Source organism: Cetorhinus maximus, chromosome 7 (genome assembly GCF_964194155.1).
Source record: "Cetorhinus maximus chromosome 7, sCetMax3.hap1.1, whole genome shotgun sequence".
Classification (NCBI taxonomy): Eukaryota; Metazoa; Chordata; class Chondrichthyes; order Lamniformes; family Cetorhinidae; genus Cetorhinus; species Cetorhinus maximus.
In genome coordinates this window covers 59,054,759-59,075,034 of record NC_135885.1, presented here as the reverse complement: position 1 = coordinate 59,075,034, position 20,276 = coordinate 59,054,759, and the positions used below count along the sequence as shown (strand labels likewise).

General features: G+C 42.2%; 1 protein-coding gene across 1 annotated transcript in view; it reads left to right on the top strand.

The window, feature by feature from the left end:
- The window catches only part of gcc2 (GRIP and coiled-coil domain containing 2), a 67,346-nt gene extending 62,572 nt beyond the window's left edge, over positions 1-4,774 (top strand). The window contains exons 22-23 of the mRNA XM_078545556.1: positions 381-582; positions 2,497-4,774. Coding sequence (XP_078401682.1) covers positions 381-582; positions 2,497-2,564 — 270 coding nt within the window. The 3' untranslated portion in view covers positions 2,565-4,774. The remainder of the gene's footprint in view (positions 1-380; positions 583-2,496) is intronic.
- Positions 4,775-20,276: the final 15,502 nt, after the last annotated feature.

Here is a 20,276-nt window from a genome sequence, read left to right as displayed (position 1 = left end):
AGTCACAGGCTAGCAATTGGGCACAAATCCTGGCTGAGGTACTGAGGCCAATTACAATGTCCCAAATGCTGCCCTGACTGAGATGAGCTCACTCAATTAGTTAGCATAAAAATTATTTTGTTTTAATTCAAACTTTGTCCTGAAAAATTGAATTACCCTTTTAAATGACAGTGCCAAATTCACAAGCAAAAAACCTATTATCTTTGTTATAATTGGACTTCTGCCAGTGTGAAAAAAGACAGCTGTGAAATCTGTCCTGGGGCTTTGTGAAGTAACAGAAAATGTTATAACCCGTGGAATGCTCAAGTTCACTGGATGCTCCTTTCTGATTGTGTTCTGACTCAATATGCAATGTAAAGGAGTGTTCTTTTCCCACATAGCTGCTGAAAAATGAAGTGAGGAGGCTAGAAAGGAACCAGGAACGTGAGAAGTCTATCGCAAACCTGGAGTATCTGAAGAATGTTATGTTAAAGTTCATATTCCTAAATGCAGGCAGTGAGAGGCAAAGCCTGCTCCCAGTAATTGACACCATGTTACAACTGAGCCCAGAGGAGAAAAGTAAGCTGGCTGCTATAGCTCAAGGTAAAGTTTGAATCTTAACGAAACTCCATGCTGCATGTTTCTATAAGTGAGGACTCCGAACAGCTTGTGAACAACCATTTGCATCTTAAATCGGTGGTTTTTAAACTTTTCTATGTGTAGTACCTTTGCAAATATTGGCCTGGATTTTCAGTGACAAACTGCATTTAGCATTCACTACACAAATGCTCACAGACTTGCTTTGGGCTTTTGCACTAGAACTTGCAGTTATTCAAGAGCCAAAACAGCTCTACAGCCCTCTACAGTGGATCTAGTTGCTGCTTGAACACGGCAAGCAACGGTGTATTTTCTTGGCCACCCCCAGCTCTTTCCCCATGACCCTGTAAATTAGTACGCTTCAAGTACATGCCCAATTTTGTCGTTTGAAAATTCCTGTAGAATCTCCTTTCACCACCCTTTCAAATAATATGTTACAGTTCTACTACTTTATCAGTTATTTTGAAATATGACCTCTGGTTATTGACCCACTTGGCAGATGAAACAGTTACTTTCAATTTGTCCTATCACAGCCCCTTATTAGGCTGGATTTTGCAGTCAGCTCTCAGTAGTGAAAGAACAGCACCAGCCATACATTACATTTACACTTGCCCACAGACGTTCTATGGGGTTTTGCACCCAAACTTGCTGTAATTAGAAAGCTGTTTGGGTGCAGGGCCCTCTACTGGGGATCTTGGACCTGTGTGAACATGGCAAGCAACTGTGTATCTCTTCAACCAATCAGATTTGAGAATTGTTACTGAGCACTGCAATGCCTGAATCAGGAACTAAAAGTTAGGATGGTAAATTCAATGGCAAACCATGTACAAAAACCCAAAAAAAATACATTTGAGAGAGGGAGAAATAAGAACCAGAAAATATTTAGAAATTTACATTGCAATTTTTATAAATCTACAACTATTTTTAAAGCCTGAGAATATGAGACTCCATACTTATAAAAGTTTGTTTTCAGTGCCGGAGAAGCTGTCTGGCAATAATCGAGACTTATCATAGTAAAATACACAAATTTGAATGACATTTTTAGTGAATAGATACCACAACTGGCCTGATGTTTTTACTCCAAATTTCAGACCGTTGACTCATCCCAGGGACCACTGTCCAATCCAAACAATGTCTGCTACCCAAAGTGCTGTTATTGCAGAAAATCTATTTTTATTAATATATATAGTACGGAAGGAACATAGTGCCAAAAATTCAGAAATTTCATCATCTGGAAGCACTTTGCAGAATCCCTAAAATTTGAGTTCACCAGTCTAAAGACTTAAAGAAGGCAGCTTTGTATCGAAGTATGCAATATTCTGTGCTTGGACAGGAAAAAGAAGGTTCACGCTTGTTTCTCACACAGTGAATTCTCAGTCTTTTGTGGAAGAGGTGCTTTTTTTCCAAATGGAAAATGATGAGAAGGCAAATCAGCCTACATCCCCCTCATCTACTGGCTGCAGGGAAAAATAACTAACTCATGGGAGATTTTTGTCGATGATACAGGAGATTTAGCAGTCAGGGAAAAACTAACATTAAAATTTTACAATTTTATTTTGCTTGCTCGTTGACTTCCCTGAAGTTAGCTTGTACTGCCAAGTATAGTGAAGGATCAAACAGAAACCCCGTGCTGCCCCTAAAGTGTGTGTGGTTGGGTGGGGGGAGTTGTTGGACAGAGAAAGTCAGTGAGTCCTATATCTACCTGTAATTGTGCATTTCCAAAATTTGCAAGCAGCATTGGTTGCTTGCAAGTGTGTTACCCATTTGCTAGACCAAGGATTTTGCATGATGAGCAGTTTTTCCTGTTCAACCAAACAAAGCTACATGAAGTCGTGCCATTTTCATTGTTTCCATACCAACTTGCATAATTTTAAGGTAGGCATCATTATGTTCATTAATTTAGGTTTGTTTTATTTTTAGGAGAAGATGAAAGCACTTCACGATCATCAGGTTGGGCTTCATATTTTCATGGCTGGCCTGGACTGTGATAAAGATCGATGGGGCAAGATATTTAAGTCGACATTCCAGCCTTTTCATGAAGAGAAGACAGTTGTTGGCTTTGTGGAGAGGAAACCTGCCTTATGACCAACTTATTCTCAAAAGTTATTTGTCTACTGTGTTTCCTTTGGCTTGTAAATACCCTTATTCACTATTTATTTTCCTCTAACTTTTACAACACTTTTGGGAAGTACTTGCAACTGGAAGGAGAAACTTTAAAGTGACTTGCGCAGAAAGTTTATTGATCTTTAAGTTTGAATTCTTGATGAATTTTATTCCAATAATGTGAAAGCAATGTTACTATTCAGCTGATGACAGCTAAGCATGATGAGCTCACTTATATACTATTGTAAAAAGAGTATAATGATGTTTGGAGTAGTCTTATATAAAATTATCTTATGGAAGTGATAATTTAGACAAAGCAAGAGCTATTCAACTAAAGTTGATTTCTGGAACTAAATATTTTGTGTTTAAAAGGTGAATGGAATGTAAAAATTGTTTATAGATATTCAAAATTAAGAGTTTACAAGAACTTCTTGACTTTGTACATACTATAAAAGTTGCAAATTTAAGTCTGGGCACTATATAGGTATAAAAGTATGGAATTCCAGTGGTAATGGGATTATATATGTATATCATCACACCAGTATAAAGCTTCTTGGCAAATCAGTCTTGTCTTCATTGGGGTCAGCTGTATATTTGAATTTGTTTAACTTCTATGAGCAAACAGTAATCTAAATGGAATGAATCAACACCAATAGTAAACCATGTTGGAAAATGTAGAGAAATCAAAGTGATGCTCACTGAAAGGATTGAAGGATTTGCATACTATTGACAAGGTAAAGATTCAGTGGATTTCTGAAACCTCAAAAGGCTGTTGATTTATTTCACAGTTGTATGAAGCTTATACTAGTAAATCTTGAGTTTTTCAGTCAAGGGATCAAATTAATTACTTTTAAATATATACCATGTACTTTATTCCTTTACATTTTCTGGAAATATACGCCTACATGTTGCACAATTTGGGAAATGAAGATTCTTCTTTAAATTTTTATTGTTTATATCTATGGATACAAAACCTATCTGATTTCTCCATTTCCCAGATTTCCATTAGCCACTCACTAATGATGACCAAAAGGCCAGATACTCATCTTGCTGCCTGCCATCCTCAGCATCAAAGAACTAAAAAGTGTGAGAGAACAGCAACATGATGGGTCTCCTGATTTTCCCCTTTCTTCACCTAAATGTATCTACAATTCCCTAGTTAAGTGAATTTTCAGCTCTGATGACCTTTTTATTGTGGCACTGTATAGTCTCAATTGATTACCATGGCCTGTTAGAAACAATGTGCAGGGTTACGGGGAAAAGGCAGCAAATTGGCACTAAGTTAAAATGCTCAGGGAGCCTGTGCAGACACGACGGGCCTCCTTCTACACTATAATTCTGTGATGAGCCACTGACCATCTCTCTCAACTAGAATGGGGAAGGCTGTTTGTACATATACAAATTAAGAAATGTGAACATTAATCTCAAAGGTCTTTTATTGCTTTTGCAAGCTTGTAAGTAGATTTTCAACTGTAGTCCACATACATTTTTGGCTCATACTGATTAAGCAATCTCCATCACAGCTGTAATTCACCACTGACTATTGGGTTCTCTAATAAAACAAGAACATTTTTATTCTGATGAATCAATATTTTTGCTATATAGATATTTTTGGAATGTTAGAACTAGAACACAGTTCTTTAGCTTGACAACTCCATTAGTATTCAATGTTTTGCCTATTTTCTTAATGATGAAATCTGCACCTACATTGTAAGACCATTTAAAACCTGCTCCATCCTCATGCCAACATGGTCTTTGAAAGCCAACTATTTGTGGACTTTGTGAATGTCCCATATAATATGAAAATTCCCAGGACTGAAACCAGTCTGCCTCATGGTGCAGATAATATTCTTACAGCATGTTTATAATGAATTTGTCTTGTGTATATAAAAGGGTACTAGGGGATGAAAATATTTGAGTTTCTTTTGATTCCGTTAATTTAAATTCCATCTTCATTGACAAATTGAGTAATACACTGTGTTTGCAATTTGTGAGATGACTAGTACTAAGGGAAGCTGCAATAAATGTAGAATCAACATGTAAAATGCTACAGCTTATGTGAACTCAAATAATAGCCTGTGAAGATTTTGGTGCATATTTTAGTTTCTTTTCATGAGGGTTGTTTTGTTTGTAATTTAAAGATTAGAGTTTTCTGCTAAATTTCCCTTTCAAAATCATGCTCTGTTTTCCCAGAAGACTAATTTGCCAATCAGAGCTGATTATTAATTGATATTATATAACTTTGTTCTATGTAATGGCTTTCCAGCTAATTCTGTAAAGCTAAAGCTGCCTGTTCAATTCATTGCAGTCTTGTTGAAAAAAAAACTTTTTCATGCTTCAGCATTTTTTCATTTTAATTTTTGAATGTTTTGCCTGTAATTTACAAATACTGTAACAAGCTGAACATTCTAGTTTCAGATCCCTGTTTTAAAGGTAGTAATGGTGTGTTGATTAGTGGATGGTAATGGTCTGTCCACTTATACGTTTCGGGGACTGTATTGTAATACTTATACCACTTATGAATTTTGGGTGCACTTTCTCAGATTCTCCAAGTTCGAATATAATGTATTTCTCTCTGGGAAAGGCTCCAGCAACTGACTAATTTATATGCTGCCGCTTAACTACATCATCTGCCGATATGAGGTCTACTTCCACATATATACATATATACATGATAACCAGCAACAATTCTCAACCCTCTCACTGTTTGTTTGCTATCCATTCTTAAATGAGCCATAACTTGCTCCATGTAAAATGCCTGCACCCTCACTACCAACTACACCTCCCTGTGTACTGTCTCAGGCGGCATCATAGTTGTCAGCCATGGTGTCTCGTCCCAAACTCAGTCGTTCTTGTCACACTTGCATCTGTGACATTACCTACCTCAGCCTATCTCCTGCTGAAATCCTTCAGACTCCAATACTTTACAGGCTAGCCTCCAATCCATCAACTTCTACAAACTTCATGTCTCATAACTCTACTGCATCTATGCTATACAGCACCAAGTGCCACTCATCTGTACTCACTGGCCTACTCTAGTTCCCTGGCCTCCAAATTTAAAGACCAATTCTCCTGCTTAAATCTTTCCATGGCTTTACCTCTCCATAACCTCCACCAGCACCTGAATGCTCATTCCTCTGATGGAAGTTTCTATTGCATTTTCCACTAGAAGTGTGTATATGTAATAATTAACCACTGATGTTTTACTCTGCCTTCATGGAGAAGTTGATGTGCAAATCATGAGACACAAACATTCGTGTATTACGGTGGAGACCTTTCAAAAAAATTAGTGTTTCTAAATTGTCGATCTTTATTAACCCCCCTCTCTAAAATTAGAATTGAAGAGGCAACTTGACTCAAATTGAAAATGTCTTATTGTCTCTAGAATGAGCCAAGTAGTACAGCAGAAAGTTTGACATTTCCTTATCTTTTAATGGTTGTTATAATTTTATAGATTTTATAACCAACATCAGCCCAAATAAGTGAGAGGATGGAGAAATAGAAAGTAGGTATCCTTAAAAGACAGCCTGACATAATTTTACCAGTTTGGGCTGCTACGCCATCAGCATAAAATGAAAATTTTCAGTTTGCACTTTCCATAATATCTGAATGGGGTATTGCTGAAAAAGGTGACATGCCGTTAAAGTTTTTTCTTAGTATGATTCTTAGTACAATCAGTGTTGTTCAGCAAGTGCTGTCTAATCACGGAATCACTTCTCATGTTGGACATGTTCTGAGTTTTAAAAGCACGGGCTGGTTGAGTACAGTCTGTATTCTGCCATTTGCGAACAGCCGAAGGCACATTCTGTTTGATACAATCTGCCAGTCATCGGATGTATGACTGATGTACCAAGCATCACACCAGCACTGAAATTCATATACCACATTAATAATTTGTGTGGTAAGCAGAACATCTATTTGGTATGATGGCAGCATCCTGTTAGTGGAAAATGTCACGTGTTGCTACCGCATAGTTGCAGCGTAAAATGGCTAGTTTCACCTACTGCTCAAATTTTTGAGATACTTTATCCTTCTGCGGTAATTAGAAGTAAACTTGGGTCTGAAACTGGTGGCCTTGGGCCCATTTGTGAGTATGAGAGATGCACAGCGAAGCGCACACCTGTTGCATTCTCTATCGTGACACCTTGACCAATCAGAGTCAACTTGCCAATCAGTCAGCACCCTATTTTCATGCAGTATAAATTGATGCTGCCTGTTAAATTTGGTATTCTTGCATCTGTCCTGATGAGTACAAGACAAAAAGTTCAACAGTGCCTTTTTTTTTCAGCAATGCTCAAGTTCTGAACTACCAACCGACCAATTAATACCTGATTATTAAAAAGATTGGTTTATAAACTCTGGGTACTGTACACAGTTCAGATTTGTGCTGTTGCACGAGGCTGTGTAGACTTGTAAAATGACTACAGGTAAGATTGATGCGCAATCGTCCATTTTGTCAACAGCAAGTTACTTTCGATTTTTAAGAGATGGCCAGTTATACTACCATATCTATGCCTGCCCTCATATTACATCCTTCCTTGACTGGTTGTTTTTTAAGCATTTCACAATTGCATTACACCACTTCATAAATTAATCCTCAATAACTATTATTTTTGGTGACTCGTGAACTAGATCCATCTGAGACTTAAACATATAGTAATACAAAAGATCTTTTATTAAAAAAAACTGCAAATATAGTTTTTGTTTTTCCAATGTTCAGTCTCACCTGAATACAGAAACCCATAGTTCCACAATCACTAGTAACTTCCAATAGCTCATGCAACTGGCCATTCTTTATTGGCGAGCCTAAGTTGTGAATGCCAGCAGTTTATTTGACGATGGGGATTTATTTTATTCATTCATGGGATGTGGGCATTGCTGGCTGGGCCAGCATCTATGCTCATCCCTAGTTGTCCTTGAGAATTGGTGGTAAGCTGCCTCCTTGAACTGCTGCAGCCCATGGTGTAGCAACATCCACAGTGCTGTTAGGGAGTTCCAGGATTTTGACCCAGCAACAGAAGGAACAGTGATATATTTCCAAGCCAAGATGGTGTGTGGCTTAAAGGGGAACTTCCAGTTAGTGGTGTTCCCATGCATCTGCTGCCCTTGTCCTTTGAGATCAGCGATCTTCACTATTTTTCAAGCAAGGGCCACTTTAGCAAAAAGTTCTGCAATGTGAGAGCCACATCAACTACTATCATAGAGGCTATTGCTGGATTTGCTCTTATGATAGCACAAAGGAAGAAAGGACATTCATTGAAATGCAGAATACATTGTTCTTCAGGGGGATCGCAGGCTTGAAGTGGACAGACTTGGCGATGCCTCAGAGCTAGGGTGAGGGATTTCCCAGCGGAGTGTGCTCTCTCCTGGTGAGCTGGTGGCGCACTCTTGTGCACCACAACCTACTGCGATGACAGCTGCCCCTTGAACACTTCCGGTAGCCAACTGTATCGAAATGCCAAGTGGCGCCTGCTTGGGTGGAGGCAGATGTCAGGATCGGCTCACTCCTGTAGGAGCGGGCATGTTTCCAAGATACAAACGGATCTCACTGTCAGTCCCACACACGCTCACGCTCTCAGTCTCACTCCCGGGGACTCTCGCTCTCACTGCCACACACTAGCTTGTGCTCTCACTCTCACACACGCACACTCACTGTCTCACTCCCACACACATACTCAGCAGTCAGCCGCTTCCTCACTGCCAACCCCCCCGTAACCGTGACTTGGGGCCCTGCTCTACACAGGCTCATTCCCGGACCTCTCAGCAGACTCTCCTCCCCAGAACCCCAGTACTCCACTCCGCTCCGCTGCACTCTGCTCTCCAGGCCCTGGTTGGATGTGCCGGAGCTCCATTTTGGCAGCACCACACCACTGGTCGGGGAGCTGCTCTTAACATCGATGGGAGCTCGTGGGCTTTACAATGAAGAACACTTCTAGACAGTAGCAATCGTGGGTTTGGAAGTTGCTGTCTAAGGAGCCTTGGTGAGTTCCTGCTGTCTTTCTTGTAGATAGTACACACTGCCACTCTGCAGTGGTGGTGGAGGGAGTCAATGTTCATGGATAGGGCGCCAATAAAGCAGGCTGCTTCTCCTGGATGGTGTTGAGCTTCTTGAGTGTTGTTGGAGCTGCATTCATCCAGGCAAGTGGAGACTGTTCCATCACACTCCTGGTCATGTAGATGGTGGACAGGCTTTGGGGAGTCAAGGGGTGAGTTACTCATCGCAGGATTCCTAGCCTCTAATCTGCTCTTGTAGCCACAGCATTTATATGGCTAGTCCAGTTCAGTTTCTGGTCAATGAGAACCCCAGGATATTGATAGCGGGAGATTCAGCTGTAGTAATGCCATTGAATGTCATGGGGTAATGATTAGATTTTTTATTGTTGGATATGATCATTGCTTGGCACTTGTGTGATGCGAATGATACTTGCCACTTGTCAGCCCAAGCCTGGATTTTGTCTGGGTTTTGCTGCATTTGGACATGGACCGCTTCAGTATCTGAGGAGCTGCGAATGGTGCTGAACATTGTGCAATCGTCAGCGAACATCCTACTTCAGACCTTATGATGAAAGGAAGGTCATTGATGAAGCAGCTGAAGATGGTTGGGCTGAGGACATTACGCTGAGGAACTCCTGCAGTGATATCCTGAAACTGAGATGATTGACCTATAACAAACACAACAATGTTCCTTTGTGCTAGGTTGGACTCCAACCAGTGGAGAGTCTTCCCCCTGATTCCCATTGACTCCAGTTTTGCTAGGGCTCCTTGATGCCATGCTCAGTCAAATATGGCCTTAATATCAAGTGCAGTCAATCTCACATTACCTCTGGAGTTCAGCTCTTTTGTCCATGTTTGAACCAAGGCTGTAATGGTGTCAGGAGCTGAGTGATCCTGGCGGAACCGAAACTGAACATTAGTGACTGGACTCCAGCAGATGAGCCCAATTCTGCATGTGTGCGTGTGAGAGAGAGTGAGTAAATACTAAGGCTTTCTAGCATACCTTAGATGATTAACAAGACAATGTAGATGATTGAGTCAATCTCACAATAAACACTATTTCCTAACATGTTCTTCATGGGTTGATGTATACAAATAAGCTAAGTGAACCCAGCCAAGGGACATGTTTCACTCTATGACGCTGCCTGTTTTTTTTACCACTATTCAACTGCATTCTAATACTCTTTAAAGCTGGAATTGTGTTGACATTCAGTAAAACTCATCCAGATATGTGACAGGCAAAGTCACATTACTTAAAATCAAGCATCTGATCGGTTTAAGAAACACTTTTGAAATGGAATTTAGCCAATTGTTAACATTTAACATAATTAGATGAGAAAAATGGCAGGTGAAACTCTGATGCAATGTTGCATGTCAGAAAATGGAATCATACTGAACTTGGGTGCTTTGTTCTAACTTTCCCATTTTCCTTATGTTTACCCAACTCTTTCTGGTTGATTGTTATTCTTTCCTCCACAGGAATCAAAAACTGATTATTATCAAACATAATCTATTTCTTTCAAAAATCAATTTGATTTTTAAATGATCTTTTAATGAATAAAAGTGCAATTTTGGCAAAGAGAAGAGCCTTGCTTCCTAAGCAGTAAATAAACTCTAGCTCAGATCAGAACAAATTTCATGCAGTCAGTTGGTCCTGGATTTAATCCACAGTCTGTGCTAAACTAGCTAATCCTTACTCTCACCTCACCGCTGGAGTTTAGCTCTTTTGGCCATGTTTGTTAAGAGTCCTACTTTTGGCCTCAGCACACCTGGGTTGTTCAGGTGAAATCGGTCAGAGTGCCTGCTTTTCAAATTATCCTGAAAGTATGTGAGGTGTGTTAGATGACGACTGGGTGCAGCTTGGTCACGATGCTTCTCAGATTCAAAAGGCTTGATGACCAGAAAGCATCATGGAACAGTAGCCCAGACACGGAATTATCGCCATCATGAGTAAGAGAGCAGAAAAAATTGACAAGAAAAGTATGTCATAAAACTAGATGATTAAAAAGTTAATTTTCTAAAAATGTAACACTTAGTATCAAAAATAATGCAGAAATGAAGTTGAATCTGAGGATGAACTAAAAAAGACACACCAAATGATTATTTTCTGGAAATATCCACCAGAGAAAACTGGTGTCATTCTACATAGGAAGTTCCACAGAAATTTAATGGCTTGGTCAAAGCTCAGCACCATCCAGGACAAAGCAGTCCACTTGACTGGCATCCCACCCACGACCACAAACATTCACTCCCTCCACCACTGGCGCATAATGGCAGCAGTATGTATTATCTTCAAGAAACACTGCAGGAACTCATCATGGCTTCCTTTGACAGTGCCTTCTAAACCCATGACATTATCACCGAGCAGGACAAAGGCAGCAGACACATGGGAATACCACCACCTACACGATCCCCTCCAAGCCACCTCACTTAGAACTTTATCACCATTCTTTCTTGTTGTTGGGTTAAAATCCTGAAATTCCCTAAAAGCACAGGGGGTGTACCTACACCACATGGACTTCAGCACTTCAAGAAGGCAGCCCACCACAACGTTCTCAAGATCAATTAGAAATTGTCAACAAATACTGAGATTGCCCATGACACACACACTTTGAACGTATAAAAAAAAATTCACTTGTATTAACATACTATTGAGGCTTAAAGCAGGCTCGTTCAACCTGTGGGCTGGATTATGGTCCCTGAAACCATTCTACGTGGCTCCTGGAGTCACTGTTCAAAATGCCGGTCAAAGAGGTAAGTAAAGTTAAAGATTTTGTAAGGGCTGGTCCTCCAACCATAGGCTGTTACCCTCCCCTGTTTGCCTATCAGCAGCAAATGTGAACAAATAGTGATCACCGGTGGCATAAAGTATGCTGCAGAGAGGATTTTGGGCGGGGTGGGGGGGCTGCAGACAGGGAAGTTGCTGTGGGGCTGAGGGGAAAGAGGGAGGCTGCGGGGCCTGGGGAGCGAAGGTGCTGCAGGGCCCAGGGAGAGAAAGAAGCCACGGGGCCCGGGTGGGGAGTGAAGAGACTTGCTACCAGGGGTGTGAGGGAGAGGGACACAGTGAATGTGTATGTGTGAGAGGGAGAGAATGAGTGTGTGCCTATGTGTGTGAGAAAGGGAGAGAGTGACTGCGTGTGTGAGAGGGTGTGTGTGTGGGAAAAAGGGAGAGAGAAAGTGTGTGTGTGTGTGAGAGAGAGGGAGAGAGTGAGTGTATGTGTGTGTGAGAGAGGGGAGAGAAAGTGTGTGTGAGAAGAGCAGGAGCGGGTGTGTGTGTGTGAGACAGAGGGAGAAAGTGAGCGTGTGTGTGAGAGAGAGAGGGAGAGAGAGTGTGTGAGAGAGGGAGAGAATGAGTGAGTGTGTGAGACAGAGTATGTGTGAGTGAGAGAGTTTGTGTGTGACAGAGAGAGAGAGTGAGTGTGTGTGTGTGTTATGGCACAGCTAATGGTAAATGCTGAGCTGCCCAAATCCCGAAGGGAAGCTTGAAACAGCTGCCAAAATGTTTTTTGCAATTTGTATAGTATGAGGCGAGGTTCTGAAATCAGGAGATGATGTCCCAGACTACTTGTGATGATTTTATAGTAGAGTAAACATTTATTAAAATTAAACACATTTACACTTAAACACAGGAATGGTTTCACACAGTAAACAGTACTTTAAAACAGTTCCAAAAGATCTTAACTTAACTACCCTCAGAACCTTTTCTGTTCAGCAACTATCCTTCTTGATTTTAAAATCGATCCTTCTGAGCCAGCCACAGATGGCTGGTCTCAATATATAGAACGTCTTGCGTTCTACTTTCAAACCAATGAAATTATGAGGGAGGAAAAGAGGAGAGCGAATCTCCTGAGTATTTGTGGCAGCAACACCTACAGTTCAATTTGAAGCTTGACGGCCCCCAGTGCCCGTGATTCGAAGGGCTTCAATGAATTAGTAGACCTTGTTGTTGCCGGAGGTTCACTGGTAACGGTTGTTGGCTTAGTACAAAGACGAGAAAAGTCAATTCTCTCTTAACTCTAAACTCGCTTTATTCACGTCATTAGATCATCTACTATAGCTTATACATCTGGTCAAATATAGACATGCAGTTTACAGCAGGTTATACAGCTTTTATACCCAAAACTAGGATCTAAACGCACACCCACTAGGTTTCTCTGACACTCCCTGAGTGGTCACAGAATATAAAAGCTAATACCCGAAAACGAGAGCTGATGCTGGCCAGGCGTTCCATTCTCTCTCTCTTGTGTCTCTACGTTGCTGACGTAGGTTCTTCTGCTTCTGCGATGGTTGGTCTCCGGAGTCTCGCTGCTTCCACACCCGAAATCCTTCATTCTTATTCCGAAATCTTATCTCTCCAAGCTGTGCTGTCTCTTTCCCGTTGGTTTAGGCCTGCTTGCCTGATCTGTGGCATATTCTCATTGGCTCTGTTCCAAGACTTAGTCAATATCACCTCGTTCCTCCTTTTCTAAATAAGGACTCATCACATTTCCCTTGTCTTCAAGACACTCAGCTACTTCAAAACCGGTTCTAGCCAGTTCAGACCAGTGATTGAGCTCAGGTTTCAAAAGTTGCTCAGGCCAGTGACCGAGCTCAGGTTACTTCAGGTCAAAAGTAGCTTTTGCCTGTGTCAGCAATTCAGCTGCAGCCCCTGGCCAACATCTCCCCACTTTTGATCCAAAGATACTTAACTTAGGATCATTATTCTCCCTTTCTGTGTACCACTCCTGAGGTTGTCATTGTCCCCCAATGGGCATGTTACATCCGCGATATCATATGGTTATATAAAAATATAAAAGAGAAGCGTATATAAAATATACTTCACACAGTATCCTTATATTGATAATCATTTCTTCTGTTTCATTATAGCACTAACATTCAATCAGTGCAAAATTTCAATTTTCCACCTTCTAAGCTGGTATATGTTGAATATGACAAGTATTAAAGCACATGTGATCACAACTACAGCAGCATGTGATAAAATCCTGACCCATGGATGTATTTGAACATTAGATCCCCAATTCCAAAACTTATCCCAGAACCCGGGGTCCCGTAGCAGTTCTTCTGCTTTATTAGCATGAGTTCTAATTATTTTTGTATGTTTAGTCCATTGATGAATTATCTCATTGGCTTCTTCCGCTATTTGCGTCCAATCTGCAGTCAGGTGCGGAACGGGTGGTAGTTCAGTAAGAACATATTTCCGCAGATCTTGGTTTTTATCGGTACGTTGGACTGTGAGGTTTTCATTTATTACCATCCTCATTATTGGCTTAGGCAGAACTTGTCCACTGATAACCAGATCTAAGGTCACATTGTTAATGGCCACAATGTGTCCTTCTAGAGGGCACTGTTTCTATCCTTTGCTATAGTTCGTAGCCACTGTGGCTATGTAATACGTTTGTCCCACAAGGCCGTATTGTGAAAAGGACTGGCTGTCAACAGGCAGAATGGACATCTCTGGTATGAGTTGCTACCTCAGTCGATATTCACATAGGTGTGGTCCCAGTGGACCATAATTTTACCTTGACCATCGGTCCCCGATGGTCGCTCAATAAATGGACCCACAAATTGACTAATGATTTTTCCCTCTGGGATTACCGACAATGTCACCTCTAGAACTTTGTTGCATGAAAACTGTACTCCCGCTCCCTCCGGTATATCCAAAGTTTTTCCCACGCCCGTTAACCCATCCATTCCTGTATAATGCAAATTTAAGTCCTCTCTTTTCCCTTTGTTGGTTCGGACTGTCTTATTCTGCAGAGCAAAGTTGTTCCTGGTCTCGGGATATCCCTCCTCCGTCGACACTGCTTCAGGCACGTTCATTCGTCGTGACGGCTCCGAGGCAGGTTCAACCGCAGTTCTGATGATGGTCAATCCGATAGCAACAAAATGCATTATCCCCTTCATTTTAGGCTGGACCTGTAATGAGCAAGTTTAATTTCTGTTCTTATTTACAGTTTCTTTTGAGTACTCTTTTAAGTCCAGTCTCTCCATATACTGAGCCAGACTGTCCATATCCTGTTCCCGATTTGTTTCAGATTCTAACCATCTGTTTCTTCTAACCCACTTATTCCCCCTCTTTGTTTCATTTTTCTTTCGTTTTTTCCCTGGATTCGCCTCTGCATGTGAATAGACAGTATGAAATTTGTTTTCAATTACCTCCTCTTTGATCTGTAGCTGGTCCTGTTCTTGATCTCCCTGACCTTCGGGATTCGGAACATCGTTAGCATCGAGCAGCACAAGCCAATGGTGATTATCTTGTTTCTCTCCCACTAACTTTAGCTGATTAATGTGATACCAGCCACTCTTATCTGGTGTCATTAATATCTTGTATACAGATGGACTAGCTTTATCTACTTGGGTGTGAAAGCTTAACTACTATCTCATAGGGGCCAGCAAACTTTGGACTCAAGAATGAAGTGGGTTGATGTATTCTAATCATTACTCTTTGTCCGGGGCTCAACTCTATCGGGCTAGTTTTTGCATCGAAATAAGCCTTGCTTTGCTGTTTCTTCTTTCCCTGTCGATGAGCAGCTACATAATTTGCTTCTTTTACTGTTTCTACTAGCTGTTGTACCCATTTTTCTGATATAATGTGGTCTACCTCGGGTTCAGACAAATCCAAACCTATCAACCCCTCCATTCCTCTCATGTCCCTTCCTGTCATGAGTCTATAAGGAGTGTAGCCTGTTGATGAAGCCACGGTATACCTGATTATCATCAGCACATAGGGCAGAACAACCTGCCTGGTTGTCATGTGCTGCTGCACCATTTTGGCTATCATGTTTTTCAATGTCCGATTCATTCTTTCCACAATTCCACTAGACTGTGGTCTATAGGGTATGTGGAATCTCTGTCTGACCCCAAAAAGGGTCATAACATCTTGCATTACTTGGGCTGTAAAATGTGTTCCCTGATCCAATTCTATGCTTCGGGGTAAACCCCAACTGGTAAACACCTTCTCTAATAGAATTTTCGCAGTAATTTTGGCTGTTCTGGTCGGAAAAGCTTCCACCCATTTTGTGAAGGTACCTACTATTACTAGAATGTACTTGTATCCTCCTGGAGTGAGGGGAAGGAGTCCTACATAGTCTATCTGTAAATTAGTCCAAGGCCCTTCTACTGGTCTAGTATGTCGGAGGGCCCCTTTCCTAACATTTCTATTAGGGTTGTGTTGTGCACAGATCAAACAATTCTTGACATAGTGTTCCACGTCACCTTTCATTTCAGGCCACCAGCACACCTCCTTTATCTGATCCAGGGTGGTCTCCATCCCTTTATGTCCCCATAAGTCATGGTACCAGTGGATAATTTGGTTTCGTCCCCCCTCTGGCACCATAAATTTTCCTTCACATAAAACCACTCCGTCTTGAATATAGATCCCCTCGTGCCTTTGATATGTGTCTGGCTCTGCTCCTTCTATTAGTTTTTTCAATTCTCCATCTTTCTTTTGCTCCTCCGTTAAATCCATTACTTTGACCTGCTTCTCTCTCTGGCCCCCGATTTCCTCAATCAGTGGCTGCCATTCCAGTCCACTTACAGCACCTCGTTTGGCTAGTTCATCAGCTTTCCTGTTCCCTTCGGGAGATAGTTTTGAATGAGCTTTCACTTTTGTGACCCCAAATCCTTTCCCCTGTGCTTCTTCAAAGATGTACCGTAATAGCGGGGCCGAAGAAAGGGGCCTTCCATTTGCTGAGACAAATCCTCTCGCTTCCCAGAGGGGCAAATGTTCTGTGAGGCTATTACAGACATACATGCTATCAGAGTATATGACTGATCTAGGCGGAAAGTATTCCAGGTGACCAACCACATATGCGACAGCTGCTAGTTCTGCTGCCTGCGCACTCATGGTTTTAGGTCATTTCAAAGCCGCACTAAATCTTTCCTGTCCATGTTCATCCTCCATGTATATCCCACAGCCAGTTCTCCTTTCCCCATCCTGTACTGATGAAGAGCCATCCACAAAAATTTTAAAATAGGGTTCTTCCTTTCCTGTTTCCTTTGTTTTTCTACTTTCAGGCCCTGTTTTACTCCCTCCCTTTTTCTTTGATACAAATGGGCCCTTGGGGTCATTTGCTATCATCAATTGATACTCATGTTTTTCTCCCTGATAAACTAAGTTATCTGCTAACATAGTAGTGGTTTTTACCCCCTTTACGGTTATATTTCTCCCTTGCAGCAACAATGTCCATCTGGCGATTCTATTTTGGCTAACTGCACCATCCTTAATCCTTCCGTCTAACAGTAGCTGTACAGGGGTGTGTTCTGTTAATATTGTAAGTGGGTTTAGTCCCACTATATAGGTAAAATGCTGTACTGCCCAAAAGACAGCTAGCAAGTGTTTTTCACATATCATATACCCCTGCTCTATTGGTGAGAGCATACGTGAGGCGTCCGCTACTAGTCGTAATTTCCCATGTGTCTCCTGTAATAGAACTGCCGAAAGAGTGGTGTCTGTGGAGCCACCTCCAATGAAAACAGTGCAGTTGGATTTGGGGTTTTCAGAGCAGGCGCTGCAACTAGTGCTTGCTTCAGAGCGGACATGGCCTGGGTGTGTTCTGTTTTCCACTCCCAGGCCACATTCTTTTTTAATAATTCCATCAGTGGGGCCGCTTTTGTGGCGAATCCATCAATGTGGTCCCTGCAATATCCCACCAAGCCTAAGAAGGACCTTAACCCTTTTACATCCCGCGGAACAGGGAGTCTGCCAACCGTCTATATCCTTCGCTTGTCAATGTCCCTCTTCCCCGGTGTCAGAATCATTCCCAAGTAAGTAAGTTTTTGTTTCATGATCTGCGCTTTTTTAGGGTTAATCTTTAATCCCAAGTCACGTAACAACTGCAGTAATTCACTTAGCAGTTGATAATGTTCCTTTTTGGTTTTAGTTTGTAGGAGTAAGTCGTCTACATACTGCACTAGACATTCAGGCCTCGAGAATCTTTTTAACCCTTCCCTCAGCCATTGGTGAAATATGGACGGGGAATTGTGAAATCCCTGCGACAGGGCGGTCCATGTATATTGCTGTCCTTGGAAAGTAAACGCGAATTTATATTGACATTCTTTCTCCAGTGGAATAGACCAAAAACCGTTACTTATGTCCAAAACCGTAAACCACTGTGCATCCTCGTTTTGTTGAACTACTGTATCTGGGCTAGTTGCTACAGTAGGGGCTGTTAACGGGGTGACTTTACTTAATTCTCTGTAGTCTATCGTTAGTCGCCAGCTACCGTCGGGTTTCCTGACCGGCCAAATAGGCGCGCTGTTAGTAGATTCTATTGGTCTTAATATCCCTTGCTGCAGCAGACTCTGTATCACCTTCCCTATCTCTTCTTTTGCTTGTTTTGGGAAACTGTACTGCTTTTGTGTTTTGTGGTCTGGACCTTGTATACATACACTCCCGGTTATTTCTCTACAATCATGTTTATGTCGGGCGAATATTATTGAGTTTGGTGCAATAATTTGTTGTACTTCATGATCGTCACTCATTTCTCCTGGTTCTATCCACATTTCCCCGATCGTGCATATCCTATCCTGACATTCCCCCACCGGAACAAGTATGTGATTTATACTGCCTATGCCCAAAGGCATTAGCCAAATCATACAATTAACGAGGTCAAAGCAAAGTCCCGCTTTGGCCATATAGTCGCTCCCTAATATATGTTCTTGTTCTCTGGGTAATTTGATAAGGACCACTGAATACTCTATCAATATGTCTCCCACACCGACTTCCAACGGTACACTCACATAACCTACTTGTGAATGCCCTGTGAATCCGCTTAGAATAATTTTGTTTTGAATTTTCCAATCTACATCATTGATCTAAATGGTGTTAACGGTGGTGCGGGACCCCCCGCTGTGTCCCAAAGGAATGTAATAGAGCGGCCTCCAACCCTACCATTCACTAGGGGTCTCCCCATGTCATCCTACCGTGTATCACACACCCATAATGGAGAGGCTTGAGACCGTCATTGAAGTTCAGGGTACAACCCGGAACTCGGTGGTATTTCTATCATATCACACTGAGGACTTGGTATATTCGGCCCTTCCATGGGTAGGCTCTGGTTTCCTCCCTGACCTGCATTTTCTTGTCTCGAGTTCGGGCAGTCCCTTGCGAAGTGTCCCTCTTGGCCACAGTAATAGCATTTGGATCCCTCGCCTTGAGTTCTCCCTGTTCCTGAGAAGTTTCCTTTTCTGCTATCTCTACCCACTGTCTGATAAGCTGGAGGGGGTTCCCTCTGAGTAGGTCCCCTCCCTTCATTTCTCCAGGTTGTCGCCTGATTCTTAACAGGCATTGCTCTGTCCCTGGATGCCTTGGGTAGTTTTGGTGTTTCCCTTTCCCATACTCTAACCATCTTCCTAATTATCCAGGGCTCTATATGTGTGTCATCAGTGGGATCAAACTGATCTAATGCTTTCCTCGACTCCTCAGTGCCATGCGACACTAGCGTTCTCAGCCATCGGTTCCCAACCTCCGGCTGTAAATTATCTCTATCTAGGCCTGTGCCGTAGACCCCTTGAAACACCACCCAAATGCGAGCCGAAAATGCAGTGGGGTGTTCACCTTTTCTTTGATAGCATTTCATCAGCGCCTCCACTGGGTCCCCTCTGTTATCGCCTATGACAGATAATACCTGGTCCTTTAAAGCTTCATTTGTGTCTCTACCAAGTTTTTGTTCCTACGGTAGGGCAGAGTGTATATGTGGGTGTAGGCACATTAGAATTAATTTTCTTTCCTCAGCATCGTCTAAGCCATGTACCCCTCTCTGTTGCCTCACCGCTAGGAACAACTCCCTAGGATCATCCCCGGGCGCACACGTCCCAATATTTTTCGCAATATCCCCTCAGTTCTTGTATCCCAAGTGGGGTGGAATATGTCATATTCGGGCCAGCTTGCCCCTCGCCATCTGCCCCTGCTTGTGCTCTAGTGGTTACAAGGGGGGCCATTGGGACAGACGGTGAATCCTCTGGTGGAGGTTCCCCTTCACCGTTGTTGTATTTATCCGCCCTGTCTGCTAAATCATCCCAATCTATATCCCCTTGACCGTTTTCTTCACCTCTTCCGGATGCGAAAGCACACAGTATGCCCCTCTGTGCGGCTAGCTGATCTTGCAGCCTCACTGTCAGTTTCTGACACTTTGTGTGATCACCGGTACTGCTCCTCTTTTCCTGAGCTGCTCTGTGAATCACATTCATAGCAGTTTTTAAATCACTACATTGTTGTTTCCATCCCTCCACCTCAGCTTTAGCTGCTTGGGCTTCTCCCTCTCTCTTACTCTTTTCATTAGCCAATCTTTCGCATTGTAACTGATATTGGTTCATGTGCATCAAATCTGCACTTCTCTGTCCCTTTAAATCAGTTACCTTCTCACTAAGGCGGGCTATCTCCTCACGGAGTTTTTTTATTCTCTCCCTCTAATCTGTCCCACTCTCTCCTAGCCTGCTGTCAGCATTCTATCCATTCCTCAAATAAACATCCGATCGCTATGGACTTCTGTACCTTTTTAAATTTCTTATCTTGTTTGTGCAATTCTCCAAAGGGCTTCCCCAGCGGGTTTTCCCTTGTCACCAATGTGACCCACATACTCCCCGTATTGCGGCCACTTCCC